General features: G+C 40.2%; 1 protein-coding gene across 3 annotated transcripts in view; it reads right to left on the reverse strand.

Annotated features, from left to right (window-relative positions):
• The window catches only part of PTPRB (protein tyrosine phosphatase receptor type B), a 69,611-nt gene that overhangs the window by 30,382 nt on the left and 18,873 nt on the right, over nucleotides 1-20,356 (reverse strand). For 2 of the 3 annotated variants that reach the window (XM_075746707.1, XM_075746718.1), the window contains 7 exons: nucleotides 14,135-14,413; nucleotides 13,526-13,783; nucleotides 11,669-11,932; nucleotides 8,959-9,228; nucleotides 4,756-5,016; nucleotides 2,309-2,575; nucleotides 729-992 (listed from right to left, as the gene is read on the reverse strand). In XM_075746707.1, coding sequence (XP_075602822.1) covers nucleotides 729-992; nucleotides 2,309-2,575; nucleotides 4,756-5,016; nucleotides 8,959-9,228; nucleotides 11,669-11,932; nucleotides 13,526-13,783; nucleotides 14,135-14,413 — 1,863 coding nt within the window. The remainder of the gene's footprint in view (nucleotides 1-728; nucleotides 993-2,308; nucleotides 2,576-4,755; nucleotides 5,017-8,958; nucleotides 9,229-11,668; nucleotides 11,933-13,525; nucleotides 13,784-14,134; nucleotides 14,414-20,356) is intronic. The other variant, XM_075746700.1, reaches the window with a different exon arrangement.

Below are 20,356 nucleotides of genomic sequence, written 5' to 3' on the forward strand. Positions count from 1 at the left end.
CACAGTTTCACACTAATCCTGAATTTGCTTCTGCTCATTTAAATGGCCATGTCTTGGATTTTCACTTACATCATGAGAAGACTAAAATTGCACTACCTTGATACTCTTTGTCAGTTTAACACCCCTTACCATGTCTTTTATTCTACTGGTTTACCAAGTGTAAAGTCTCAGTCTTTTCAATCTTTCACAAAGTTTTAAAAAGTTTTCCATCATTATTGCCACCCTTTTCTGAAATTTCTCTGTTCCTGTTATAATCTCCTTGAACACTGCATGACAAAAACCACAGATGTGGGTGTTACATGACCAAAACCAATACGCATGGGGTTTACTCATTTATGTGACACCTTACTAATATTTTAGTAGTTAGCTCCTATCCCATTCTTGCAATGTTTGAGTAACTTTTTGGGAGGATGCTCTGCAGGATATACTTGAAGAGCCAACTAGAGGGGTTAAGGGCAGGAAAATGCATTTGAGCCAGAACTGATACATGATTTCTGCTCACTCACAAGGACTGACACATGGCTTTTATTCATGCTAAAGTAATTTTGTATGACATAAAGCAGCAGTAGGGTCATATGAATAAGACTAAGTCTGTAAAGCTGTAATTTTATGGTTTGATCCTCCAACCCCTACTCACACATCCCAGTTTGGTCAGATATTGATAGATCATTGATAATGGGTATACAGAATGGTTATTGCAACTGGATTTGCTCAGAGGCTCTCTTTACCTGTTCGTTCCTGGCCGAAGGAATAATTTTCATACTTCCCACTCTTCGTGGTTATCATCACATTGTAAAGTGTCCCAGGAGTAAGGCTGCTGAAGGAGCATTCACTGAAGGATTTGGAAATGGTGAGAGTCTGAACAATCTGGTCATCGTGAGAGAGTGTTACCAAATAACTGTCTACATCTCCAGAAGCTGGCAGCCAAGAAACACTGAGGTAGTCACTGCGACCTGAGTTATTTAATGTTACTCCAGTCACGCTGGAAGGAACTGTGCAACAAAGAGGAAAAATCAGAAGAACTTTAACTAGCCAATTCCTGTTGTTGTGAGAATGCCTGGAATGCCACCCTGCAAAATAAGCAGTCTGGCACTCCTGAGAAGTTCTGCCGACTCCCACTCAGCAGCACTCATCCACTTTTTTGAATACAATGAAGGAAATCGTCTTTGGTGGCACAATCCTGGCACTTCTAAAATCCCCAAAGATGAGTTATCCTCTCAAATTGCCATTCATCAGTGATAGCAATAACTACTGAGGCTTGTATGAAGTTGAGGCCCGGAGCAGAATGTGTTCATTTACTATGCGTTCTCTGACGCCTAGTGGCCAAAACATGACTGCAATTTGTTTTTCAAGCCAGCAAGGTAAGCTCAAAGGCTCCACATTGCCAGAGCTACCATCACTCAGATACAAAACTTACAGAGTAATTACAGGGACAGACCTTAATCATAATGAACTGCCACATTTTCACCGGACACTGATGCACTAAATTGACTTACCTCAGGAGAGGGGCTGGCCATCAGCTGTCAGACTTAAAAAAAATTAGAATATTTTATAAAATATGTTCATGTACTTTTTAGTGTTATTCTTCTCCAATTCTTTTTTTTTTTTTTTAACCCTGAAAATTATTGTTTTCAAGGAGAATATTGGAGCAAACTGCAGAACGCCTGGCCTTTTCCAAATTCACATAAAGGGTGGAATTGCACTGTGCTGTCAATTTTCCCCTCTATCTAAATATCCAAAGGACTGATAATACATTTCATGAGTCATTAAACTTAGAGAATTTGATGCAATTGTAAATCCTGTCCTATGCAGTATAGAAGGGCCTCATAACGAGTAATTAACCCTGGTGGACATTCTTTAATTTTGGATTGGAGAAAAAGAATGGGTCATGAGAGACACGAATTCATCCCACCACCTTTAGGCAGCTAATCAGCACACCTAAGTAAGGAGTAACCACCCTACGCTGCCATCATCTAGTCAATGGAACAAGAAAATCCCTTCCAAGTAGTGATTCACCCACCACAGCTGTACATCACTCTCAGGGCATGTTTTTGTCTGCAGTACAGAGTGATCCTGCTGTACAGAGTTCCTGTTGTAGGCAGAGCAGTTAGCTCCCTAATGCTCCATTAACATGAATCTGGACCCGCAGTGTGTGGGGCGTGCCCGAGGTCACACACAGGAATTACATAGCTGAAACTCCTGTTATTTCTGAATTTTCAGTCCAGAGGCTTAATCACAAGACCATTCTCTTTAATAAATTCAGCTTTTAGGAACTGACAAAAGACATACTGGAGTATTTCCTTTTTACCTGTCCTCCCCTCTGAGATCGTTTGCCTTGAAGATATCCCACCGCTGACAGTGGTGACAACAACTGAATAGAGTCCTCCAGGTTTCAGGGGATAGAAGTGGTATCTGTTAGTTTCACTGGGAACTGTTTCATTTTTAATGACAACATTCTCGTGAATCAATAGCACTTGGTATGAGTCTACATCTCCCAGTGCTCTTGTCCAGTTGGTGAACAAGCTGTTGGTTGATCCCTGACTTGCCACGGTCAGACCGGTCACTTGGGCTGGCACTGCAAAGAAAATTGTCATGATGTTACTGAGGAGAAACAAATTGTAACAAAACAAAATCCCCCAAATAACCCAAGTTTAGTCACACTGAGGAAGTGCATCAGAAGAACATTCCAGTTTGCAGCCAGACTCAACAGGACTAAAAATAATCTAACTGTGGACTGCTTCCTGTCTGATGGGATGTGGTCTATGGGAAACTATCTAAGGCACAGAAAGGTCCTGCAGGCTTTAGCACAGCTTTCTCACTCAGACCCAAATGATTCAAGATCAGGGAATGGGAAGAGATAGCATTTTATAAATACCATTAAACAAAAGCCATCAATCTAGGAAATCACTTGGGTTTTTGTGATGATTATTTCAAATACAGTCTGTGTCTTTCATTCTCCCTTTCCTCTCCTATTTCCCGTCTCTCATTCCTATTAAATGGCAAACTAGTTTGATGAATACCTCAGGCACAGTCATCTATACCTCAGAGAAGTGTCAAACCCTTTAATTTTGAGGGTAATCAAGATGGATAGGTTTGGTTTTACTTTTTACGTCAGAAGATCTGCAGGATATTAACTTTTCTAGCATTAACAGATTAATTAATTGTTAAAATAACATGACATGTATCTAAGTATAAGCTGGTGAACTTAGCCAGACCAAAAACGGAAGAATAAAGAACAGAAAGGAATGGAATATGTAGCACAAATTTTACCCAAAATCTTTTTTTTTTTTTTTTTTTTTTTAATTTGACAGTATTTGGTCAAAGCAAGGAAATACAGTTGCTTCTTTCTATGTATTTCTGCTTGCATGATCAAGCATGACTGAAAAAAAGAACACTCCAACTTTACAAAATGTGATTGCAAGCTTCATCTCTTATTTTATATCAGCCTTTTTGCACACATAGTACTGGATTAGCAATCATTAACAAAAGCTAGAAAATTAGGTGCATAGCTGAAAAAAATGTAATGTTGATAAAAAATAAATCAAAAATCCCACCTGTTTTATAATGCTGTCACCACATAGTAAGCTCCAACAAGACACTGCAGTGCCACATTTCTGTGCTAAAGGCACTTTTAGTCATACCTCAGGCTTCACTAGAAGCTGACCAATCTGGGATGCATGTAAGACTTATTTCTGTCATATTAACAGCAATATTTTGCAAGCCTAGTAAGCTGTCCTACTGAAAAGAAGATTCGGGGGTTTTAAATGCTTATTAAGACCTATGTTCAAATTCACCGATGTTCAGTCTTTATCACTTTGAATGTAATGCTGACACAGTATCCCTGCCTGATGTGTTTTCAAGCACTGATTCATACTAGTGAAGTGGGACACTGTAACCTTTATGCCTGAATAGGCCTCCTAAAAGGGTGTAAGGCAGGAGGAAGTGAAATCCCAGCTATCTAATCACAGAGCAGAGAAATTAAAGTGTAAGTAAGTCAAACTTTTCAGGCCTTGGAAGGAATTACGAAACTTTAGTAAGGACCACTATCAAGCCATAGGCATGATTAGATTCATACACTAGCAGCTTGTTTTTCCCTGTGCTGTGCCAGACCGAGCTACATTTTAAGACTTTGCTTGCAGAGAGGAATGCTTAAGTCAAGGAGAGTAAAGCACACATATGGTTTAAAACTTGCACACGTGCACAAAATTGGCACCCTGCAGGGGGTGGGAACGGGACCTTCCTTGTGTCACAGTCATCATCCTAAGTACAGATACAGATTCTGGAATCAGAAGAGCAGAAAGATTCAAAATACATTTTCAAGGTCACGTATGTTTTGTGTCTGTCAACCTTGGAATGTTCCCCCTAAAGCAACATTTTCCTGTGTGGTGGTGTTTTTTGTTTTGGTTTTTTTTTTCCCAGATGATGAATGCTTTGAATCAAGGAAGTGACTTTCCTGAAGATACCCAGTGAAAATTGTTCTTATATGGAATCTTGTGCTAATGTAGATTGATCAGACATGACATAATATTTCAGAAAACTGTTTTGCCAGGAATTACATATCCATTTCACTAATACTGCAAGATAATTGACAGTCAGAAATGAGAGACTCAGAAACATAACTTTTCTATTAAGGAAATAAATGTAAATTCAAGATTTTTGAGACTTAGACATGAGTTCATTCCGTTCACTACAAAGCAAAGAAAGTTGTTAATGGTTAACAGAAGTAAAGAATAAAATAGTTTGACAGGATGATACCTGTTCTTCCTTCCACTGAAGTCCAGTTGCTTAAAATCCCACTAATGGTAGTGATGGTAGCTGTATATTTTCTTCCAGGTACCAGGTCAGTGAAAGTGAATTCCTTAGCTTCTTTTGCAAGCCCTTTTTTTATGACAGCAAGATCCCTGTCTCCCAGTGAAACCACATAGCTATCCCATTCCGCAACAGGGGTCATCCACATGACACTAAGTGAAGATTCATTAGCATGCTTCACACGGAGCTGGAGAACAGGCTCTGGAGCTGTAAAAGTACAGCAAAATCACAAGGAGAACAGGACTTTGTAGTGAACACACATGCCATATCTCAAGCTGCTGTAAGGAATCTGTTCTGTAAGACAGAATTGTGACAGCAACAGAGTATTTGTAATCAAGAAAAGATTCTTTACCTTTCTCTAGGAAGCCTGTCTTACAAACCTAGTATTTGTGTGACTTTTCCAGTAAAGGGCTGTAGCTGCAGACTTCGGCAATGCATTATGGCTGTAATGCTTAGGTTTAAACTTATGTCAGCATATGTATTTTAGTATGAATGGAAATGCAGTGAAGTCAGTGAGCTTCCACTTGAACTATGGGTGCTAGACAGGGATATAAAACATTTGTACCATAAATCGGATCTACACCAATTTAGCTGTAACAAACAAGGATGCAAATTATAGGGTCAGAATGACATCGATTTTACACTGGTTCATATCTCAGTCAAGTTGGGAGACACTCCAAACTTACAGTGGTATAAAAGAAAGAATTTGATCAGTAAACTTCTGTGTGCGTTCATGTGTGTGTGTGTGTGTGTGCATGCAGGCACACAGAGGGCACCTGGTACCTAATGTAGTCCCCTGATGTGATTTTGTCCCTGTTAAAGTGAAATAGAACTCGCTTTCCAAGACTATGGGTTTATGTAAGAGAAAATTAAGTCAGAACAGGGCCTTCATAATGGGTACATTAGGTACCTGACTGTGGGTCAAACACAGTTGTGATACACTCACTGCTGCATATTATTTATTGGACCATGTTCTAATTGCTTAGCTGCCTCAATTAAAAGTAACACCATAAACGTAAGTCATTTGTAATGTATATCAAAGTAAGCAAGATGAGAATGTGCCTTGCTCTGATCAAGCTGTCTAAAAGTTAGAGAAAGCTTCAGGTCTGTAGCTTCTCCTGGTCTTGCCGTTGTACAAAATTAATAAAATGTAGCCCTCAGGGAACGACAGGTAAGGGTGTAGCAGAAAAGGCGGGCACAAGGAAAGGAGATGATAAAGTAGGGTGGCCCTATCTTATCTCACATTTTCCAGTGAGAATAAGGCTCAGGCTTGAGCCTTGCCTGAAACTCCTCCTCCAAGTGTTCTTTTTCTCTGAATTGCACTCATTTTGCAGTCATAGAGCAGAACCATTAACAATTATATTGCAATTATTTTTTTAAGTTTGAAGCAATATCATCAGATGTGGCTTTGACTAACATGCTGCAAAAGAATTCCACTCACGTCCTGCAGTGTATATGGATTTCCATTGGAAAGGCTGTCTTGAACGGACTAGTCCCATTTTCTTTCTGGATCATAGGAACAAGAACTGGGTTGTTACGGAACAGCCACACTAACATACAGTTCAGCCAGCTTTGGTTTACACTGTTGATATTCTTTATACAGGCTGGCAAGGAAACCAGCTTGCCACAGAAAATACTAACAAACAATACAGGAAGATCTATATTGCTCTCTTAAGAACTATACAGGGTGCCTACAATCAGTTACAAAATATAACAGTGAAACGTTGTACATGTAGTGTAATGCCTCAGTCATGTCAGAATGGTGATATAATTCCCAAAACTTTCACTAACAAAACATTTACCACAAAAATAACCCTGGACTTCAGGAGAGCAGACTTTGGCCTCTTCAGGGATCTGCTTGGTAGAATACCATGGGACAAAGCCCTGGAAGGAAGAGGGGCCCAAGACAGCTGGCTAATATTCAAGGGTCACCTCCTCCAAGCTCAGGAGCAATGCATCCCAAGAAAGAGGAAGTCAAGCAAAAACACCAAGAGGCCCCCATGGATGAACAAGGAGCTCCTGGGCAAAGTCAAACAAAAAAAGGAAGCCTACAGAGGGTGGAAGCAAGGGCAGGTAGCCTGGGAAGAATACAGAGAAACTGTCTGAGCAGCCAGGGATCAGGTTAGGAAAGCCAAAGCCCTGATAGAAATTAGTCTGGCCAGGGATGTCAAGGACAACAAGAAAAGCTTCTATAGGTATGTTAGTGATAAAAGGAGGACAAGGGAAAATGTGGGTCCCTTCCGGAATGAAACGGGTGACCTGGTTACCCAGGATATGGAGAAGTCTGAGGTACTCAACGACTTCTTTGCCTCAGTCTTCACTGGCAAATCCTTGAGCCACACTGCCCAGGTCACAGAAGGCAGGGACTGGGAGAATGCAGAGCCAACCACTGTAGGAGAAGATCAGGTTCGAGAATATCTAAAGAACCTGAAGGTGCACAAGTCCATGGGACCTGATGAGTTGCATCCGCGGGTCTTGAGGGAACTGGTGGATGAAGTGGCCAGGCCACTCTCCATTATATTTGAGAAGTCCTGGCAGTCTGGCGAAGTTCCCACCGACTGGAAAAAGGGAAACATAACCCCCATTTTTAAGAAGGGTAAAAAGGAAGACCCAGGGAACTACAGGCCAGTCAGTCTCACCTCCATGCCTGGCAAGATTATGGAGCAGACCCTCCTGGAGACTATGCTCAGGCACATGGAAAACAAGGAGGTGATTGGTGACAGCCAACATGGCTTCACTAGGGGCAAATCATGCCTAACAAATTTGGTGGCCTTCTGTGATGGGGTTACAGCGTTGGTGGATAAGGGAAGGGCAACTGATGTCATCTACCTGGCCTTGTGCAAGGCATTTGACACTGTCCTGCACAACATCCTTGTCTCTAAATTGGAGAGACATGGATTTGGTGGATGGACCACTCGGCGCATAAGGAATTGATTGGATGGTCGCACTCAAAGAGTTGTGGTCAACGGCTCAATGTCCAAGTGGAGAATGGTGACAAGTGGCGTTCCTCAGGGGTCGGTACTGGGACCAGCACTGTTTAACGTCTTTGTCAGTGACATGGACAGTGGGATCGAGTGCACCCTCAGCAAGTTTGCCGATGACACCAAGCTGTGTGGTATGGTCGACATGCTGGAGGGAAGGGATGCCATCCAGAGGGGCCTTGACAGGCTGGAGAGGTGGGCCCGTGCAAACTGCATGAAATTCAACAAGGCCAAGTGCAAGGTCCTTCACGTGGGTCAGGACAATCCCAAGCGTGACTATAGGCTGGGTAAGGAATGGATTGAAAGCAGCCCGGCGGAGAAGGACTTGGGGGTATTGATTGATGAGAAGCTCAACATGAGCCAGCAGTGTGTGCCTGCAGCCCAGAAAGCCAACCATGTCCTGGGCTGCATCAAAAGAGGTGTGACCAGCAGGTCAAGGGAGGTGATCCTGCCCCTCTACTCCACTCATGTGAGACCCCACCTGGAGTACTGCGTCCAGCTCTGGGGGCCCAGTACAGGAGAGATATCGTGCTGCTGGAGCAAGTCCAGAGGAGGGCCACGAAGCTGATCAGAGGGATGGAGCACCTCTCCTGTGAGGACAGGCTGAGAGAGTTGGGATTGTTCAGCCTGGAGAAAAGAAAGCTCCAGGGAGATCTAATTGCGGCTTACCAGTACCTGAAGGGGCCTACAGGAAAGATGGTGAGGGACTGTTTATCAGGGAGTGTAGTGACAGGACAAGGGGTAATAGGTTTAAGCTAAAAGAAGGTAGATTTAGATTAGATGTTAGAAGGAAATTCTTTACTGTTAAGAGTGGTGAGGCACTGGAACTGGTTGCCCAGAGAGGTTGTGGATGCCCCATCCCTGGAAGTGTTTAAGGCCAGGTTGGATGGGGCTTTGGGCAACCTGGTCTAGTGGAGGGTGTCCCTGCCCGCAGCAGGGTCGTTGGAACTAGATGATCTTTGAGGTCCCTTCCAACCCAAACCATTCTATGATTCTATGAAATTTTTCACACAAATGCTAAAAATAATTATTCCTGTTGCTTGCAAGGGAGCTCCCTTTTACTGTATTAATAGCAAAATTAATCTGTGGATTCCCAAGTACTCTTTCTTTTTCATTGTCCACAGAGCCACATTTTGCACCTTCACACTTCCCAGACAAGCATGCTGACCTGTTCTTCCCATGCAGCTAGTCTTGCTCTGCAAATCGCCACTCTCCACAATGATGTCCACGCTGTACTGCCTCCCTGGGATGAGGCCCATGTCATGGATGAGGTACTCCGTGGCGTCCTTCTCGAGGGTGGTGTTGAGCACCAGGGCAGAGCGGTTCCATAGGAGCAGGCGGTACCTCTCCCAGTCTCCCGCAGGGGGCAGCCAGTTCACTCGCAGAGACCTCAGCCAGCCAGCACCACCGGCTTTCAGCTCAGAAACTTTCTGGGGAACTGTAATACAGAAATCGAGAGAGTAATTCTGAAGTGGGGTACTACTATTAAGACGTAACTGCATGCTGGCAAAACCTGTCTCACAGCATAGCTATTGTAGAAGTACTTAGATCAGTTAGTGCAATGTGACATGTCTTGTTACAAAGGCTGGCATTCACTTAAAGATAATTTTTACTCTTCCCCGTACAAACCACTCACTTTTTCACTGTTGTTTTCTGACATCAGAAATTGGGAACACTTTTTAGGGCAGGCAACATCTCCCCCCTTCACTTCTCGGATGCATCCTGCAGTTTTCAGTTAGCTTCCCAGCTTTTTCCTGGACTTAAGTTCACTTAGAAACTGTCAACCAATTTTTTAAAGCTAAGGCCAAAACTTCAACCACTATGGGCCAAATTCTGGTCTTAGCAGCAGAAATACAAAATCTGATGGCTTCTTCCACAAAGGCCTTGTATGTCCTAGGCCCTCCCAGCCGTAAGGCAGCGAGGTTCAAAATGAGGTTCATTAAACATCCACTCTGTCCTGTCCTCCACGTCAAGGGTTCTGAATTTACATGTTCAACCTTCCTGCCCTACTGCTGCAGGTCACACTGGACCACTGAAGCTTTTCTGAGTTTCATAGAATAATTAGATATTAACCACACCAAGCAGAGACTGGAAGACAGACGCAGACCCTTAGGTTAGGATACCTATAGCTTAGTGTTAAGATACCCAGAGATCAGCATTGGAGCCCTGAGACCATCAGCAAACTTTAACTGTAAACCACAAGGCTAGAATGATGCTCACACATTTTCTCTGGCTTAGTTAATATTTAATTGCTCAGTACCCAGCAAAGGATTGAGAGATTTCTACCAGCACCACAAAATACTTACCAGTTTCACTTCCCACAGGTATACGTGGGTATCAGACCTAGATGTCCCACATGACAGTGAATATAGGAGATGTGTTTCAATTGCTGAGTGAGTGGATAAAAGCGCAGAGTGCTTTGTTAGGAAGCACGGAAGTACTTGCATCATAACAGATGAAGCTCAGTCTTGTCAGACTGGCTGGACATCATTACACCCTTACGGTACCAAGTTTCAGTCCCTGAGATGTCCATATTCCTTGCCACAACATTCCTCAGCAGGTTCTGCAGCCGTAGGCACCCTCTCAATACACAGCGATGTAGACTATGTTCTTGGGCACCCGGTTCTCTCTGTGAGTTACAGAGGGGTCCTAGGAGTTAAACCCTTTCAGTATCTGTAGATCTGACAGCCTGGATTTACAAACTTATCTTTAGGCCACAAAGCTTCTGCTGAAGTGACTGTTTTCAAAGCTGCTGGAAAAGTCAAGGGAAGGAATTGCACATGATCACCACCCTTGGAAATGGGACTTCTAGATTCCCAACTTTGAAAGTTCTGTGTCTAGTTCACAAATTTGGGGATCAGTGGTTTCAGTGAGGGCCTGAACCTCTCCCTCCAGATGGAAATGGTAATCTTAAAGGTCTTTAATGGTAGGCTAGACAAACAAAAAAGACATGTATGAAACCAGTCCAGTTTTGTACTTACTGGACATGAAAAGCTTGTCAGGTCTCTTCCATCCTGCACTGAGAATGGGGTAGCAGCTAGGTATGTCAAGGATGTGCCTTTCACATGAGATGCTTAGTTGTTGATGATAAATATTCTCTAAAATAAATACTCTGCTCTCTCTCACACACACACACATTTTATATTTTTTGGCTCTGAGTCTACTAACAATTTATATGTGTATTCTTCACCCATTTATATATTTTTCTCCCATCTAAATTCTGCCTGGGCCAGCTTGGTGTAGAGAAGATGACACACTTTTGTGGCCAGCAATGCTGTGGGAGAATTATGCCAGGATTATTCAGGTTCAGAACTCATACAAGAGATACCCGAAAGAAAATTATACTTCTGAAAGACGACAAACAAAACAGCTCTACCCAGACTGCTACATGCCTTCCTTAATCCATGCTGTCAGTAGTAAAGAAAACCGAGACCTAATCTTTTCCTACTTGTAGATTTGTGTCTGGAGCAAGGGATAATATTAGACCTTGCAAAATTACTTAAAATTCTGTTAACAATTTGACTACATGCAAACTTCCCCATAATGTAACTCATTTTATATACTACGCTGAGTTGAATTCAAGATAACAAAGTTGGTCAGAAGTGGAGTAGCGTGGAGCAGTTTTGTAACAGACTCACCCAACTATAAGGTCCAAAATGCATTATTGTTTCCTGCTCCCAAGCTTTGCTGTAGCTGCTTTTGGCTGCCAGATTAACTGCTGCCAGAGTCAGGAAAGGGTACTCCCAGAACAATATTGTGCTCTTTATCTTATTTTGCCTGGAATCCAAATCATTTTGTCTCCTACAATGATTTTCTACAATGCCAGTGTAGGCAAAATAGCATTGGTTACAATGTTCTTACTGAAGCAGAAGACTTACATGTCCTGCCAGTTGCCATCCGATCAGTAAACAGTTCACCACTGATTGTGCGGGCAGTAACCTGATAAAGACGTCCTGGAGTTAGCTTGTCAAAGCGAGTCTCTGTGACTGGTGGCTGTAGAGTTTTGACTTCTTTAACTGATCCGAGATGAGACAGAGTGATATTATAGAAATTGAGGTTTCCTGAAGGTCTTCTCCACTTAACTTTTAAAGCATCTAAGCTGTCATCGTTAGTCACCATCAAATCTAAGACTTCAGCTGGGGCTAAAAAAAAAGAAAATAAGAAAGACAATAAAATATTTCCACCACAGAAAATATAAGACCTGCTGCCTCCAAACTGTTTTTAAAGTTTTGTTTTTAAATGGTTATATGAGATAGAGTATGAATGATTGTGCCTGAACAGTGAAAGGGCAAAGCCTGGTCACAGTGAAACTGAACCCAGCCTTGTTTAAGACATTCTGCCACTGAGAGCGACACCTCTTAGGATGACCGCTCTCATTTCACAGAACAGAAAATCTGTTAGCCATGTCTGCACTTACACTAGTCATTTTGGCTATCAAACTGACCAGGCACATGCTCCTAAGAACAGAGATGCCTGTGTGAGTTTTGGTAGAATAAACATTACAGCAGCATTGGAACTATGCCTGATTTACACCAGCGTAGGTGGGATTGGAATCAAACTCCTTTATTGAAATGCGCCACTAAAAGAAAGGCGTAGCTGCCTCCAGTATCTTCATTTCTCAGGCTTGGGACACACTAGGTATTGAAATGGAGGACCATGCAGCAAGCTAGATGGAGTGCTTTTTTGTTCTGACAAAATCTGTGAGATTTAAAATTTTTGCACCCTGCAACAGGAAAAAATAAAAAAATCTGAAGAAATAAAATAAACCAAGAATATAATCCCCAGAACAGCCAGTGCTAGGTGACAATAGCATCATCTGTGGGCCCTAGACATCACAATATTGCTCACCTAATATTAAATTATGTTTACATGGTGAGATCTTTGTCAAAGAAACTGCACCTTACGTTTGCCAGAAATTAAGGAAAGCAAAGGCATGGTCTTGTTTTTGCTTACATGAGTGTTTTAACCATTGTGGTCTAGCAGGATGTCATCTTATTTTTCTCTCTATGACCACAGAACTCTATTCTGGAAAACCTTCCTGAAAAAAAATTTCACTTCTAAAACTCTGGTTCCCTGAATCAATACTTCTCTGTAAAAAAAACAAAAAAAAAAAACCAACAAACAAAACCCAGCCAACATTCAATTTCAAAATTCTTAACCTGCTTTACTTTTTTTTTCCACTTCTGTTTAGAAGCTCAGGTATTTTGCAATTCAGAGAAAAAAAGACACAGAAAATATTTTTTTGCAAAACTCACAAGCTCTACACCTCTCTTTCAGCTATGTAAGAATCATCATGGAGTTAAACAGTCTTCAATACTGTGAAATAACCAGGCTACACACTGCCTCAATTCACTGAAAAAGTCAGATGAACCTCTTTCACAGATACGAGGTGATACCAGGGCACTTGGACTCAGACTGTTAACACCTAACTTTACATGTTTAATGGAGCTGCCTGCATTAAGCAGTGCAGTTAATTTAGCTGCAGACACCGTAAAAGCAAATTTAGCTGCTAACTTTGCTGTAATGGTAACTTAGGAAACTAAATCAGCTTATGGTGTCTCTAGCTCCCTCTATAGCCTTTGGAGAGAAATACCTGCCAAGGGTAATTCAGCCACTGAAGTCTGGGAACATACGCTTGGAACAGGAATCATTTATTATTCTGCAATATGTCCTGTAATACTATTAGATTATGGCCTTAGCTTCTTACTCTGTTGCGAGGAATTCTGAAATCATACCTGTCCTGACACTCTGAAAACTGCTGCTCTCCAATCCTGCAGCGTGGGTTATGATAGAGAGGTTATACAGGTGGCCAGCTGTAAGTCCTGAGAAAGTGTAGGAGGTCAGAGGATCTTCTTGGTGAATCTCACGAACTGGGACATGATTATCCAATAACACCAGCCTGTAATGATCCACACGCCCAGAGCCGGGAGACCATGAAGCATGGATGGTGTCTGTCTTGACAGTGACCTGAATGTTTTTCACAGGGGATGGCACTGTTGGAATAAAAACCACATGCTTAAGGCCTAATGGTTATCTCCACAACTTCAGCAATTTTGAACAGTTGTACTTTTGAAATATGTTGAAGTTCTTCAGGGTTAGTGAAAACCCAACGCCAAATTTATGTCCAAATACATCATAACAACATGCCTTCATTCTCAGCAAACAACTCTTTCTGTTAGTCAGAGATTTATGTTTTGTTTATTTCTATATATAATCAATAGATACATATGTATCTACATCTTGCCAGGTAGAAGAATGATATATATTTGTTAATTTCAAAATGCAGAACTGTAAAATACTGTAAGTGATTTTATTTACATGAACTACAGTAAAAGAAGTCATACCAGTAGATCCATTTATGCGAAGTTCTGGGGTACTCTTATTTCCAGCAACTGCACGGAGGACAATGTTGTATTTATTCCCAGGGATGAGACCGGAAAAAGTGTTTTCCATTTTTGAAATTCTTCCTGGTATGGAGACTTCTTGTATCTTTTTACTATCATGATCAAATAATACCAGGTTATACAAGTCTACCTTTCCTGAGGAAGGATCCCACTGAACCTGTAAGCTTGTGAGGGTAGTTTTTTCCTTGTTAATTTCAAAACGAGGTGGTGGTAAGGGATCTGCAGTTAAAAAAAAAAAAATCAGAAAACATACACTAATGTATCTTGCATTGGGAGTGTCTCAAGTTTTACATAGCACAAAAAACCTTTAAAAACTCTCCCTTTATCATCATCATGATGCCAATGCTTTTCAAAAAGTCTTTTTGTTTACACTTACAAACAGCATATCACTGAAACCTGTCTACAAGAGTCCTGTAAGAATTAAAAAATGTTACTTGGGTACATACACTCTCACTCACACAGAAAAACACTGCCAGTTGTGTATATAACAAGCCAGTGTATATAGCAAGCTTGGAAATCTCCTGATAGTAAAACTGTAACAACTTTAATAAGAAAGAGCAAACATGAAAATCCAGCAAATTACACTCAAAGCCTCTGTGTAATGTAGCTTTATAGATACAACTGTACCAGCAGCTTTCATTTCCTAGCACTCATGCTAAACACTTTATCACTAATGGGAATGAGCATTTTCACTATTTTAAAGGGAAACAGTTCTTTGGTTTTAGTATTAACTTCAACCACTTCAAACATATTCTAATAGAATATGCTTCTGCTCTGCTGTAGTATTCTTCACATAAATTTAAAAAACCCCAAACAGTACATTGGGCAAACTTTTAGGAACTATATTTAATTGGGACTATTTCTCTGAGAAACTCTCAGTCTTCATCATGTTGTTTATTAAGAAGCTCTCAAGTAAAATCACCTGTAAAATACAATAACTCTAAAGGGATGGCAAACATTGACCAAAATAAAAGACTCTGGTTGCTTATATTCTCCAGGTGCATTCATCACTCACAAGACTTCATGCAAACCAAAAGAAATGTATTACACGTTCATGTACTAAGGTACTGACATTTATGTCTTCCAGTAAGGTTAAGCAACTGCATATTAAAAAGGTGTCATAAAACAACCCAAAGCAAAATCAAGCATTCACAAGTTGTGAAGTTAAAGAATAAAGGTTTCCCAACAATTTAACAACTAAATTTGGCTTCCACATGAGTACACTCTGGCGACTCTTGCCATTATCAGACAGGGAGAGTATGATGCATCCAGGCTGAGAACTGAGGTCTCCATAAGTACAGTGCCTTAAACACAGAAGAATAAAAACATTTTTCAAATGCAGTCATTGGTTCCCTGAACAAGGCAGATGAAAGAGTGTGAGATCACATAATTAAAAACTGCACTGTAAAGGCTGAAAGGACAAAGTTGAACCTATCCCCACCCCAGGAATACAGTGGCATGGGTATCATGGGGCTAGTAGCCTTTAAGCTGTTTCTTCTTCAAAGCCTGGCTGGTGCAGAGGATTTAATTGCTTTTTACAAAGCTCTGCTGAGAACATACTGATGCCAGGTTTTGGTGGTATGCTCTGTCAATCAAGTATATGAGGAATTTCAAGGGAATATCTCCCTCCTTGGAGACATTCAAAGATTGTCTGGACATAGTCCTGGGCAATCGGCCCTAGGTAGCCCTGCTTGAGCAGGAGGCTTGGACCAGATTACTTCCAGAGGTCCCTTCCAACCTCAACCAGCCCGTGACTCTGTGAAAAATACTGTGTCCCTTTGAACCTAGGTCTCTGCTTAAATTCAGATTACTGCTTTGGACCACGGAGATGCTAGTGCTCTTCAGAAAAATAGATGAAAATTAACTTAACAAAATCAATAAATAAAAATAACTATCTTATTTTCTTGACCTCTTTCTTTAAGGCCAAACTAACTCTGCCTAAATCTGGGGGGAAAAAAAAAAAAAAAAATTAAAACTCAAGCCAAAGACCAAGCACATCAAACTTCAGGCCAAATAGTTAAAATTTCACCCAGTTACAGCAACTGAGACAGGAGGTTTTAGTGAAAAGTGTCAGGAAATCTTAACAATAGGCTTGACTACCAGCTCCACCTATAATATATACTAAGCCACTAAAGACTATTATGCTGGCAAAAGTGAATAGTGGGGGTATAAACTTGTTCCTTCTAATCAGAAAGGTCAAACTTTGGGAGTCAGAAATAAATTCCAGCACTATATATGGTCAGATGCACAGACAGCTAAAAAATTTTTAATCTGACTGATATCAAGAGAAAAGTCATGGTAACTGCAAGAAGTTTAACTCTCTGACAAAGTGAGGATAAGGCTGACTGCTTGATAGTCCTGCAAAAGTAATCAACGTTGTAACCCACATTATTTGCCAAATTCTACAAAAGAAGACACCTCCAACACTTTTAGAAGCGCTTATACTGTCCTGGGCAATCTGTCTTCTAAGGTACATTAGCAAAGAAAAGAATTGCGTGCCTAGAAGGTGAAGTTCAGAAATTCAGACTTTATCTAATCTATCTGGTCCAGAAAACAAAACACTCAGTGCTTTGTACATCCGCTAGAACAAAGGAACAATGAGATTGGGAAGTGCCTGGGCTGAAAGAGCCCTGGATGGAAACAAACACTTAAAAAACCATTTACATTGTTATACAAGTCTCTGCTGGCAATGATACAACACTGATATATCACAGAAATAAAATATTTTCATAAAGATATTTTTATACCATTTGATACTATATGAATTAATGTCTCCTGGTCTACAAAGGAGTCTTCCAGAAGACTTAGTGTTGTTTGAATTATATTGCACCTCCGTTTTCACTTTTGTGGCACAGCTGCTATAGATACATTTTATAGAAATGATAGATATGGTTACGTCCAATCCCAATGACATGACTCCTAAATACAGCCTGTAGGCACAGAAACACCCCTGCCTTATGCAGGAGGAAAAGAAAATAACTGAGAGATATGAGCCCAGGACTGAGTAATGGGGAATTCCTGATTTCCAGTCTCAGCCACCTTCCTACCATATCATCCAGTTTTTTCCTAGCTTTCCCTTTTCATAAAACAGTAACCTACTTCACAAGGACTTTTCTGAAGATTAAGTAAAGAAGGTTGATTTCATTGTTCTTATTAAGTACAAATATTAATTTTTGAGGGATGATACACAATCTAGAAAATCTTCAAAACAGCCTACATGGTTATTTATATTCTTCTTGTACTCTGCCTTTTGAGACAATGATCATAACCATCACATGATTATGGATTATAGGGTTATACAGCCTATAGTCAGAGCCATGTCACAGTAGTTGTTCCTACAGATGGCTAATAAATCAGATTTGTCCCAAATAATTTGAAATTTACAGAAGCGAACACGTGGCCAAGCCATGCTTTTGGCATTTACATATTACAATGGAAAAATACTCTACCAGACTGTGTCTTAGATGGTAGAATTTTTGAGTTCTTTTCATTCAAATATTTAGCAATTTTTCTGACAAAAATTTATTTACCTGTTAGTTCTCTCAGTACAGGTGGCTTCGATTAGGCAGTAAAAAAAATATCACTGCAATATTTTTGTAGAAAACAATGTTGAAAATGGTATTTATAAGTCTATTACAGACGATATATTTGAAAGTGGGGGAGTTGCCAAGTTGTTTTTCATGGCTCTCAAGACCACAATTCAAATTCAGAACTGAAATTCATAAATTTAACTGCAATTTAGGATCTGTTCATATACTATTGTTTTTAACTAGAATTTTAATTAAAGACCTAGTCATTCACTGAAAATACACTACTGAAATACACAGTTATGCTCGTATACAGACATGTGGAGAATTGAGAACTTAAAAAGTATTTTATCTGAAATCAAGAAAGACACAATCCTACCATCTTTTGTTATAGAGTAGCTCTCAGTCACAGAAATAGTTTTACTGAGAACAATAAAGAAGATAACATGGAAGGACCAACAGGTGCATGCGTTGTCCCAACTTTACAATGTCAAGCATGCTGACTAGTTGTATGGTTTTATGTGCTGTTCTATGCATATATTCAAAAACTGTAACAAATGGTAAATACTGATCAGAAATAAATATGCACACTTGTGCCTACTAACATCTGTAATCTCAGGTTTGCAGTGGAATATTTATCTGTAGCTCAGAGCCGATAAACAGTGTTATCAGCTTTTTCTTCATTTCCTGGTCTACCAAAATAGCACAACTGCCAACATGGTACGTGTGTTTGCATGCCTGTGTATACCTGGCTTATGCAGTGTGTATGTGATTGTATTTTCCATGATTTTGGAGGACCTATTTCAGTTGTGCTCTAGAGGATTAAATATTTGCCATTTTAAATTGATAACCCATAGATCAAAATTTCTTGAGCAAAGACACAACAGACTCCACCTTGGTGGACTAGTGTGGATTACCGTACCACTATTCCACACGTTATTAGATTTCAGATCTATGCATCCACAAGTGGAATAGAAGCTGCTTCTCTACTCAAAGATTCACAAAGGGTTTGGTGTTACTTGAGAGTTTATGCAGTCTTGGTGAGCTGCGTACTTACTCTGTTGGAATACCAAACTTGCGAACAACATAGACTTAAATCACAAGTATGATTTTAATGTGAAATTAAATACTCAAAAGGCCAAATTAAGTTAGGCATTTGATCCTCTCCAAGCCTTCACATTATAACTGCAACTACAGTACACATTATTCATCGGTTTTACCTTAAGTCTTTAATTAGAACAGATCACACTCAAAATCTAACAAAATATTTTGGATTTTATGGGCTTAGCTACTCCAGCACTTTGTGTAAGAAACATGATGAGAAATGAACTCATAAGAGGCAGGAGCGCATGAAAATTTTAACAGATTGAATATGAGCAAAAATTTAAAGTTTCTGAACTAGGTATATAAACAACTCTGCTGCTTTCTCTGTGTACATTTATTGTATTAAGATGATACAGATGTTCGAAACCTCATTTTGCAAAAGTAAACACGCAAGATGGGATTCCTCTCACTTAACTTCAACCATCTAAACTTCAGGTGCCTGGTTTAACCTGGGCTCCTTTTCTAGTCAGTGGAGAAAGCTGGGCATCTCCAAAGAACAACTTAAGCCCATCTTTCTTAGCCAATGAGCTCAGGAAGGGAACCTCACTGAGTACCAAGGTCAGACACCATATTTTTAGACAGCCCATGATAGCTCAGTTCCGCTACCATTCAAATCAGTGGGAATTTTGTTTACAATATGACTGAAAATATTGCTCATACATCCACATTCACAGGATAGTTTCCAGGAATATATGCCTATGGATGTTCACTCAGTAGATTGTAAAACAAAACTACTGACATCAAGCTACAAAGGAACAGGTGAAAAACTTTCCAGAAAACTGGTTTAAAATGCTGCCCCTAGTGGAAACATAGAGGAATAATCCTCCCTCGTTCTGCATTGAAATGCGTAATATTGACAGTATGACATGGGTTGATGACAGGCATAACAAATGTTATATATTATTTAGAAAAAAATAAACTGACAGATTTTGGAGCTAACTGTGTATTTTAAACATGATCAAAGAATGCAACAAATGTAACTGAACCAAGGGAAGCGAGGAACCACAGATCAATCTGAGTAGCTGTCTTTGCAGGAAACCTCCATGGTTCCTCTACTCTTATTTCATGCTTTTGACTGATCTCTGCTATCCAAAATCCAAAGATAAACCTCACTTCAACTATGATCCACTAATTTGCAGTATTTCAACTTAAACTTCAATCAGCCTTTTCACTCTGAAGTCAGCTACATAATATGACTATAATCAGCAGTTGCTTCCAATCACTTTTATCATCTTATAGTCTTGCAAAATCTATTTATGGATAAAAAAGTCATAAATGACACGTACAAGTTACTGTCTAAATGATTATGCATTAATCAAAATGTGGTCTAAAGTGGTACCTTTTTGTCTACTTCTACGCAAGTGTTCAATAATAGATCTCTACTATCCAGCAACGATGGTGACTTATACCAGTCACTCTGATAACGGTTAATTTATTCTTTCAGTTTTCAAATTACGAGTCATCAATATTCAAAACAGTTCTCATGATGCATGACACTGATTGAAATCACTGTCTGCATAGAAACTGTTAC

This window comes from Balearica regulorum, chromosome 1 (assembly GCF_011004875.1).
Source record: "Balearica regulorum gibbericeps isolate bBalReg1 chromosome 1, bBalReg1.pri, whole genome shotgun sequence".
Taxonomy (NCBI): domain Eukaryota; kingdom Metazoa; phylum Chordata; class Aves; order Gruiformes; family Gruidae; genus Balearica; species Balearica regulorum.